Source organism: Acipenser ruthenus, chromosome 4, assembly GCF_902713425.1.
Source record: "Acipenser ruthenus chromosome 4, fAciRut3.2 maternal haplotype, whole genome shotgun sequence".
Taxonomy (NCBI): domain Eukaryota; kingdom Metazoa; phylum Chordata; class Actinopteri; order Acipenseriformes; family Acipenseridae; genus Acipenser; species Acipenser ruthenus.
Genome location: NC_081192.1, coordinates 69475733 through 69486307, shown reverse-complemented (window position 1 = coordinate 69486307; position 10575 = coordinate 69475733). Strand labels below are relative to the sequence as shown.

At 37.3% G+C, this 10575-nt stretch overlaps 1 protein-coding gene across 4 annotated transcripts in view; it reads left to right on the top strand.

Moving 5' to 3' along the window:
* The first annotated feature begins 2204 nt into the window (after window positions 1-2204).
* Window positions 2205-10575, top strand: part of LOC117399664 (F-actin-uncapping protein LRRC16A-like) — a 118586-nt gene continuing 110215 nt past the window's right edge. For all 4 annotated transcript variants that reach the window (XM_034917429.2, XM_059022711.1, XM_059022710.1 and 1 more), the window contains exons 1-3: window positions 2205-2379; window positions 2634-2690; window positions 4430-4527. In XM_034917429.2, the coding sequence (XP_034773320.2) occupies window positions 2289-2379; window positions 2634-2690; window positions 4430-4527 (246 nt within the window). In that variant the 5' untranslated portion in view covers window positions 2205-2288. The remainder of the gene's footprint in view (window positions 2380-2633; window positions 2691-4429; window positions 4528-10575) is intronic.

Here is a 10575-nt window from a genome sequence, read left to right as displayed (position 1 = left end):
GCATCATCCACGATGAGGCTACTGTAGCAGTTCCTGTGCAAGGTCAGGACACACACACACACACAAACAAGCCAAAGTGTGTCCTGGACTACCATAAATACATGGGAGGCGTGGATATGTCAGACCAGATGCTGGAGCCGTACAATGATGCAAGGAAGCCCATGGCATGGTATAAGAAGCTTGCAACGTGCATGGTCCAGATCTCATTGTGCAATGCCTACATAGTGTACAAGTACAGCACCAGAGCCTCAGATCACATTTCTAGAATTTCAGACCTCTGTGATCTCCAGCCTTGTGTTTGATACACAAGAAGTACTGTCCACTCTGTCCATCAGCCAGGCTTGTTGAGTAACAAACCATTGAAGGGAGATGTTATGTTACCCGTTCCTAAAATCCTTATTTAGTGCAATTTAAAAAAATATGATACTTATGCTAGGGTATCTCATTCTTTGGTGGAGTACTGGGCACATGAAATTGGGGGGTGCGATAGACCATGGGTTGCATAATCGAAGTGGAAAAGTCAAAGTGGCCTGGTGTCAGTCTAGAGCAGGGGTCTACTAGCCAGCTGCCACCTTTGGTAGACAAAAACATTTGCAACACACCTAAACAAGTTTAACATACTACAGGAGTGTTCATAAAATATTTATTCCAAACAGTCTTTAGTACTTTGGAATGTAATCTACATAAACTAGACACGATTTTATGAAAACCTTTTCTTATGTAGTGACAGCTGCAGCATCACGCATTGCATCTTAATACCACCTAACCTTCACTATCTGTGAAACACACAATGCGGAAATGTCTGCGTAAACATAATAATAATAATAATAATAATAATAATAATAATAATAATAATAATAATAATAATAATAATTATAATAATAAATTAAAATAAATTGATTTATTTACCACAACATGCAGACCCGCTGTAGGTCAAGCTGATCACTGCTCCATAATTACATTTAACTAATTTTTTTTAAACGTTATTTAATATTGTTTGGTCACACTTAACTTTGTTTTTGTTATGTTTCCATTGACATTGACAAAGACAAAGTAACAAGAAAAGGGGGATTAAAAACAAAACAAGATTAATGAACTGTTTAACAATTAATTTAATACACCATTTTATTAAAATTATAAGTAGAATGGAAATGCAAAGCAAAATGCTAGGCGGTAAAGTGGCTGAAAATTTAAATGAAATAAACTCCCTCCCCTCCCATGTTCAGACCCTGGTAACTGCAGCCGGGGTACAGTGATCACATACAGTACATCAGCTTTCTATGTGACGTGGGACGTGATGTGGGAAAATCAGTAAGGCTGTCTGATCAATTATTGGTGTTTACTGCAGAAATGATTGGTATACTATTAGCTATGGAATGGATCAATTATGTTGGGTCTGACAGAGTAATACTATTCTCAGACTCTATGGCAATTGAATCAAGGGTATCTAAAGCTAGGCAGGATATAGTATGGGAAATCAGATATCTGTACAACGAGTTGTTTTAAAATGGAATTAGTGTGTTTTATTTGGATTCCTGCACATATCAGAATAAGGGGAAATTAAAGAGCAGTTTAATGGCAAAAAATGCAACACAGCAGGATACAATAGACATGAATATTTCATTGGGTAGAACAGAGGTACACAGTATTGTCAATAGGAAGGTTTTGATAAAATTGCAAGAACAGTGGAATAGTGATGAAAAAGGGAGGCATTGTTTTATCATTTGTCCAGTGGTTGATAAGAAGGTACACAGCAGGTGTAAAAAAAGAAGGAAGGAAATAACCTGGAGTAGAATTAGAATAGGACATTGCGCCATTAATAAATTCCTTAATATCACAGGCAAGCATGACAGTGGAGATTGTGACCAGTGCAAGACAACAGAATCCATGGAACATTCTTTTTGTAATTGTGCACAATATATTCCACAGAGAAGCAAGATGATGAGGGAATGGAGACAGGAAGGCTTGACAAGTCCTGTATATTTAGACTTTTTATTACCACAGAGCATACGTCAGAAAACACATTAATTAAGTACATAAAGAATACAGGGAGATACAACTCCATTTAGAAGTAAAATAAATATTTCTGTTCTGTTTTATGACCAGTGATTCGAGCAGCCACCCTTTCATTAAAGAAGTGATCGTTACAGCGTATGTTTTATTTTTCAATGGAAATGTAGTGCAGGGAACAATTTTGTAAAACACCAGCAGATGGCTCCATTTCCCTTTTTCTATCATCCTGCTCCATCTCACCCAGCAGCGGCGATTTGTGGTTTGGTCTGTTTGTTATGCCAGGAGGGGCTCAATGTTTTATCAGCAGCGTGGAGCATATGGTTTGGCTGAGGGTGTGTGATTCTTCCGGCTGCTCATTCTCGCGAGGTGAGCCTTGTTTTTTTTAATGGCTTTTCCCTTCCGTTCGTATTGCTCAATCTATCAAATCTCTTGTATATCCGAAGAGAACCGAAATCAAGGGTGATGCGCTGATTCAATTACAGTTTTGTTATAGCAACCCTGAGGTAGACCGTAGAGACTGAGACATGTAACTAAACAAATACAACCGCACCTGCAGTACACGAACCGGTATTTTTTTTTTATTAAACTTTTTTTCCATTTCAATTATTTTTATTAAACAGCAGCTGCAAATTACAACATGACTGAAGCAATCTCTGATGTTCCGAAAGAACTGCTAGGTAAGTGCATTGATCATCAGAAACATTCTCACACTGGTATGTGTGTAGAAAAGCTGAAATGACTCTGAATTAAATCATGTGGTTATTTATAATATGTGGAGCATGTGAAAGAGTAAGGTTTGTGTTTTATTCCACTGCTGCTTTCAGGGATGGTTGTAAAGTAAATTCAACAGAGAATTGATGGATGTAAAATTCTCTTAATGTAAGGATATTTGTACCAAAATGGGACAGTCTGTTACTTTTTTTTTTTTCTAAACTTGGTGCTTGCAACAGTATTCCCGCAATGTTGGTATAAAATAGTGTTTAGGTATTTAAGTGTATATTCTACAAAGTATTCTGATGTCCTGTTATTTTGTGGTATGCGTTAAAAGGTGGTACACAATGTACAGTTAAGCAAATTTATGTGACTTTAACTGATGAGCAACAAATTGGGTTATCTAAAATTGTAATATATATACGATTTTGTGGCTGAACTACAGTTTGTCTTGTTCGTAGTGATTTGTGCAGTAGTCAATCACAGCACTTAGGAATCAATGTGGGTACCATTTTCTGATGTTACACTGGTCAAGATTTGGTACGCGTACCATGTTCTGGCCATACAACGCTACATGTCCCTAATTGATTTTATTTATTTATTTATTTTAAATGGAGAAGCAATATGTGAACAAATAGTGGTTCAGTGTCAGGATAAATTATTCATCCCCATCTTTGCATTATTGATCAAAATTACAAACTGCGGATTGAAAACAGATAGTTAAATAATAAATCAGAATGGTAAATCGATCATTGTGGCAAATTCATTTTGCACATTGTATAATTTGAGTGTCGTTCTACTTTAAATACTTACCTTCAGGATAATAAGTAAGCCAATTGCTTTCTAACATAATCATTTTCTCAAGACACTGTTTTGGCCCATTCGTCCCTGTTTCCAGCTGAAGGGGTGGCTGGGGTTATTGATGATCTGCACAGCATAAGAAGTTGACTTTAATATTGTTGAACAAGTGAATCCACATAACCAGCATGTTAACAAAGGCTAGAGTATTTGGCTTAAAAGTGGCTGTCCTTTCCCTTCAGTGGTATAAGTAAGCAGAGACTAATCAGTGATTCCTTCAAGACACAAACATTACAAACAAGCCTGAGCAAGTCAACTCAGATGAAAGGCTATTTTGATGATCACTTGGGTCTTGTGCAACATTAGATTGCCACAAATCTGCAAACTAAAGCAATGATATATTACTATGTTTTATATTTATATTATCAAAAATTGCATCCCCAAATGTACTTATTTATAAGTGTATGTATTACCAAATACAATCCCACTGATTTATTGAATCAACACTCTCTTTTTTGAAGTGCATCCTGCAGTAACACCCAACATGTAATAGTTTAATTCTTTCAAAGCAGCCAAAAACAAGAAAAGGTTGACAACAAGAAACGTGTGTATTCAGAAATACACAAAATCAATATTTTGTTGTTTTCATAAAGTGCTACTACATAGATACATTGCAGTTTTTAATTTCTTATTTTTTGTGATTTCTTCAAGAAATGAACATTCAGTACAATATTGTTCAACTACTATACTGCTAAATTGACTTGCTGCTGTATTGAATAAACTGTTTTTAATGTGTCATCCCATTTTGAGGTTTACCCCTTGCATAGTACTCTATTGAATCTGTGGGGAGTTGCTTTCCCTGACTGCAGGACCGTTTTACTCACCAACCTCTTAATTTGCTTTACAGAAAGTATTAAGGATGTTCTTGGCAGGAAAATTAAAATTGCAGTGAAAAAGAAAGTGAAGCTAGAAATCAAAGGCGACAAGGTGGAAAATAAAGTTCTGGTAAGTAATTACACTTTCTTGAATCCTGACACTTGTGGTTATGTGAATGTTGTTTATTTTTAAATGCCTTCATCTTACACTTGTCATGCAATGGCTGGCAGTTGGTCTGTGTTTTCTGTTATTATTATTATTATTATTATTATTATTATTATTATTATTATTATTATTATTATGATTATTATTATGATTATTATTATTATTATTATTTATTTTTTAGCAGACGCCCTTATCCAGGGCGACTTACAATTGTTACAAGATATCACATTATTTTTACATAAAATTAAAAAATTTTCCCCATTATTTTTACATACAATTACCCATTTCTACAGTTGGGTTTTTATTGGAGCAATCTAGGTAAAGTACCTTGCTCAAGGGTACAGCAGCACTGCCCCCCACCACCTGGGATTGAACCCACAACCCTCTGGTTAGGAGTCCAGAGCCCTAACCACTACTCCACACTGCTGTTTCACTCGGAAAGCATTTTTGATTTAGTGGTGAGATTGGCAACTTTTTTATACAGTTTTATAGAGGACCTGTCTAGCTGTTTAGCTGCTGGTTGATTAGAATTGATGGGAACACTTCGACCTAAAATACTTCGACCTAAAATGTAGGAGTAGCAGGAGGGTAATTGTGTAACAATGTGGGCCAACTGGAGCATTATTTCCATCTGTCAGTGGAAAGCAGTATGAAGTCAGCCGTTTGTTCCCATTGGCAGCAAACGTATCACATTTTTCAGGAAGGTGTCACTCAAAATTGCTTTGATGGAGGAAGTATCTATCATTCATATTTATGTGTACATAAAGGTAACCTTTAACTTTATAGATTGAATGGTAGCTTGCGTGAAAAGCCATTGGAATTATGCTCAAGTAAAATACTCATTTACAATTGGGGTACTGGAACACAAACCGATATTTACCTCTGTCTGGATTGAAATCAAATATTCCAATGTTTGATATTGCTGTGTAAGGGTGTATGACAGGGTTTTCAAAATAAGTTGGTAACCCGCTAATAAAACCGTCTAATACTATATTTGCGCTGACTATGTTTATTAAATATTAAGATTATTTGGGGGTATTATCATTCATTCCTTTTTTTGTCGTATTATCATACTGAAAGGCGATATATATGTACCAAACTTTTGTTGTGATATCATAAAAATATGCTTGTCAGAGATATTGGGGGTTCATGTATAGAGGCTGTATGCCTTTAAGAAGAAAGGCATGATGGGATATCCGCTGAGCCCTTGTCAGCTGATATACAAATGCTTGTTTCTTTTAGGACCAAGAGTTTTTTTCACCCAGGACCAGTTTTTTTTGGCTGTATTTGACCTTTCATAAAAAAAATCACTAAAAATCTATTTTTTAAAGTAGCATCTTGGAATTGGAGTCCTTTTTTAAGAACACTCTGGGGAACATTATGAAGTACTTCAGAAACTAACAACTTTTACGGGTTTTTTTTCACCGTGATATTCCTTTTTTAAAAAAATGTTTTATTATGTATTCAGCTTAGAGATACATGTGTAAGGCCGCGGGTTAACTTCTGTTCTCTGTGTCGGTAGCGTGGAGGATAAATCAGGCAGGATGATAGGATTTATTTAACAGCAAACTCCTTACAAAGGTTCAGCAATCAGGTAAACAATTGAACAGCACCAGCAAATATTATAGCTCTAAACTGCGTATAGGATTAACAAAAAAGCAGATGGCGGACTCCCTACACTCTGTCACCCCCACTTATCATCTCAATGACTAAGTGAAAAAAATCAGGGAGTGAACTTTAATACCTCCCCTATCCAATGATATGCATTTACAACCTGTACTGCAAAGTATGGTGGCCCAGAAAGTCAAAGAAATGAAGTGTGTTTTCAATTGTGTTTACCCGAATATGGGCCCAGAATGACACTTCAGTATGATCGTGTTTACACAATCACGGTCCTTAAATGGTTAAGTGATGAGACTGGAGCTGTTATTAACACCAGCAGAATACGGTAACCCCAGTTTCATGCAACAGTTGTGATGGTGACCAAATGTGTGTGTAAACTGTGGTGTAAAAAAATGCTTAAAATGAACAGTTGCATTCAAGAAATGTGTATTATTTTTATTATTATTTATTTCTTAGCAGATGCCCTTAACCAGGGCGACTTACAGTCGTAAACAAAAAATACATTTCAAGAATCACAGTACAAATATTAATACAATTAAGAGCAAGATAAAATACACTTCAGTTCTAGTAAGTACAAGTATATATGACAAAATACGATTCAATATCGGAGCAGATAAGTGTCAGAGATAGTTACATCAGGATACGTTTAAATGCAAAATACTACAGATTGAATAACACTTGTGGCAGATTACAGTACAGTACTCTGTAAAGTACAGGATTAAATGCAGTAAAATAGGGAGCAGATAAGTGCAAGTAAAGCGCATTAAGGAAGAGTGATAAGTGTCCAGAGGGAAACGAGGAGTTCTACAGGTGCTGTCTGAAGAGGTGAGTCTTGAGGAGGCGCCGGAAGGTGGTCAGGGACTGGGCAGTCCTGACATCTGTAGGAAGGTCATTCCACCACTGCGGGGCAATGGTGGAGAAGGAGCGGGCTGTGGAGGCAAGGGAGCGTAGAGGAGGTTCAGCCAGTCTTCTAGTGCAGGAGGAGTGGAGAGGTCAAGTGGGTGTGTAGGGAGAGATGAGGGTCTGGAGGTAGCTGGGTGCAAGAACATTAAAAAAAAAAAAAAAAATACACTAGGTTGCACACGTGCCATTAACAAAATGCCCTGGAGGCTTAAAATAAAGACAATAATTAAGAAAAGGCTGTAACGCAGCAAAAAGCTCAGTAATTAAACAAAGGAAGTGAGAAATGGTTACCGTATCAAGCTGAAAAAAGTGTTCTTTGTGAACTCCTATAAACCAGCGTTATCTTTTGGCAGTCAAATCGTATGGTGCTTGTGACAGGGAGGATTTTATCGCTGATTCTTGCGTGGCTGTGTGCCTTTGTGAAAGCAGCTGGGATGCAAAACAGGAGACGTGTTGTTAGGCAACCAATTGAGCAGGAAGGCTCGCCCAGTGCAGAGGTGACCGGGAAGTCCTGATTGGATTGCGATGTCATGGACCCACAGACGTGAGCTGTGCTGAGCTCCAGTGTTTGTTTACACCAAGGGTGAGAGCGTCCATTCCAGGAAAGGATTACTGCTCAAAACCCTCAACTCCCCGACGTGCCAGTGAAGGCGCTGCCCAGCCAGAGCTGGAGCGGGACGTCCCTTATGGTGGGACTAGCACTTGCCATCTGTGGGCAAACTTTTATTTATTAGCTTTGTTTTGTTTTCTTTTTTAAATCTGACACTAGGGCTACCATTGCTAACATTGCCCTAGTGGTAGCACCTGTGATGTTATTAAATCTGCGAGTTTGTGCGGCATCAACACCCGCTGCGCTGTGTCTGACTCATTATGATTCAGTGATGACTCACGCAGGTAACATCCCCCTCTTACAGTGCCTAAATAAAGTTTTGATATTTAGGGAATTAAAAAATGAAATGTACTGCATTCACTAAATTAGCTCACAGATTGTGCTAATGAAATATGTGACTGTGCTTGCTGTGGTGTATTTAATATCGAAAATAGCAGAACAAACACACTGCCATTTTTAACTTATTTTTGCTGAAAAATAAACTGTAACATGTAATTATAAGAGCTGTCTGGTTTGCTGTCGGATCAGGACTTGACTAACGCTGAGCATGGGAGCTGCAGCATGCTGTTTCCCATATTACAACTGTACACAATTAAAGGTGCGGTCACCAATCTTGTAGACACTACAAGCAGACCACTACTTGTCTAGCACATGCTTAAATCATGTAAAAATGCACCAGAAAGCACAATTTTAATCCTTTTTTTTAAATGTCCCACACTGTTTTTCTTTTTCATTTGGAGTATTCCATTCATGATTTAAGAGTTAATTACGGCAGATTTAGAATTGCTCACAGACTGTTCCGTTTTTATGATCTCCATAGCCAGGCTTCCACATTTTATGTGTCTATACAGTGGTGCAACAGCCTGGCTCCAAGGTGTAGTATTAGTTTATACCATTGAGTTGTTCTGAAAAATGACTCGCCCATAGGCAAGGTAATGAGAACTAGAGGTATTTTTCATGGAATACAATTGCTGTCCTTCATGCACTTTCACTATAATTGTCACACATGAACACCGTTTACACCCATGCAGCTGTGTTGTAGTATTTGGCTTTCAATCAGTCAGGATGTAAAAAGTGGACTTTGTTACATGTCATGCCTATAGTGTGTCATTTCAGTCAATATTTGAAGAAACCAAATAATATATTAAAGTTGAATGTAGTTTGTTTACCATCTCTTATCCATGAGTTTACAGACTCAATTACAATATATATTGTTATAATATAAAGAAACATTTTGACTAGTCTTTTTCAATGTCTTTTATCATTTCCTGTTAGTAATTTTTATCTCTGCATTCAGTGCTATATAGTGCTCTAAAAGCAATTAGGGTTGCATTCAAAAACAAAACTAATAAAGCAAGGAATGTAATTTTGTTTTTTAATAATAAGTCTGGCAATTCTCTTCCCCCCCCTCCAGCTCTTGAACTAATTGAAATACCAAGAGTATTTATTGCAAAAAACCACTCAAGTCTGCTCAGTAGAACAGGCATTTTATTTTTTGCTCCTCTGTGATGTAGCATCGTACCGTTATGCTATTTGTTTTGAGTGTAGGATTGGCTTCAATAGAGATCTTCGGTATAAATTATACAGAAAAAAATTGTTTTCTGCCAGTTCACTCTTTGATTAGGTGTTGATGATCTTAAAGTTATTATCTCTATCTCTTTAGAACCCCCATACAATACAGTATATTGTACAATACAACATGCATTCCAGAGGCCTATAAATGGTGTAAACATGTAGATATTTGAGATTTGTTAAAGTGCTATCTGTGCCGGTTATTCATGATGGCAAAATCTGCCAAATGTCTTAGGCTACACAATTTGGCAGTGTGAACATCATTCTGTCTGGAATATATCTGTGCCTTAAACTGGTTTTACTTGAAAAGAAAATGCCCTTGGGTAAATTAAATGCAAACCTAAACCTACAGCACCCAAACTTGGCTATCCTAGCCAAGTTTTTTTTTTTTTGTTAAGCATTTTTAGCTAATGCTGTTCAAAGTAAATCTTGGCAAGGCTTTCCATTTAGCAGCTGGGCTATAAAGGAGTGTTGCTGTTCATGATAAAAGATTTTACTGGCTGTGTTTCTGTGCAGAGCTGGGGCATTGCTAATAGAAAACTCGAGTTTCATCTTACCTGTCAACTCTGGCTTCAAGGGATACAGCTAGATAGAATATCCCAGCCTTGCGGAATAGGCTTTCAGTACCAATGCAGCACATCTGCAATAGTGGCTCTTTCACTCTTGCAAAGAAAGACAAGGCTTTACATTCCTCTCAAAGGAATTGAAGCTTCAAGGCATCTATTTTTCTCTTCTGCTGGATTGCCATACTGTGTTGCGCTCTGACTGGCAGGTGATACTTTTGACCAGTGCTTAATTTGTACAGAGAGAGGTGCCGGGGCACAAGCAATGACAATAATACCGTTCTTAAGAAGCGCACATTCAAAATCATGACAAGTGTATTTGAAAGAGTATTGTACGTACTAGTGTTAGATGTTTACAACCACATATTCTAGACCATATACAAAGTATGTGCAGAAAAATAAATTAAAAGCAACCGCAGGGCAAAACAAAAAAGCCTTTATACATAGGCGCCTAACCAACAGGGCAGAGGGGGCATGTACCACCCCCACTTTGATTACAGGGGGGCAAACTATATACATTTTTTGCTCTGTGTATTTTTATTCTATGTTTTGTTATGGTTTTACATTTAAACGGTTTAAAATGAAATAAAAAATGGAAAGGCATTCAGAGGACTCCAGAAGGCTGACATTAATAGTAAAAAAAAAACACTAAACCACACCCTACACGAACAATGGTTTGACCCATGGTCCGCACTGTGTTAATATATATCAGTGATGTGACTGCAACAGAAGCCACTTGGC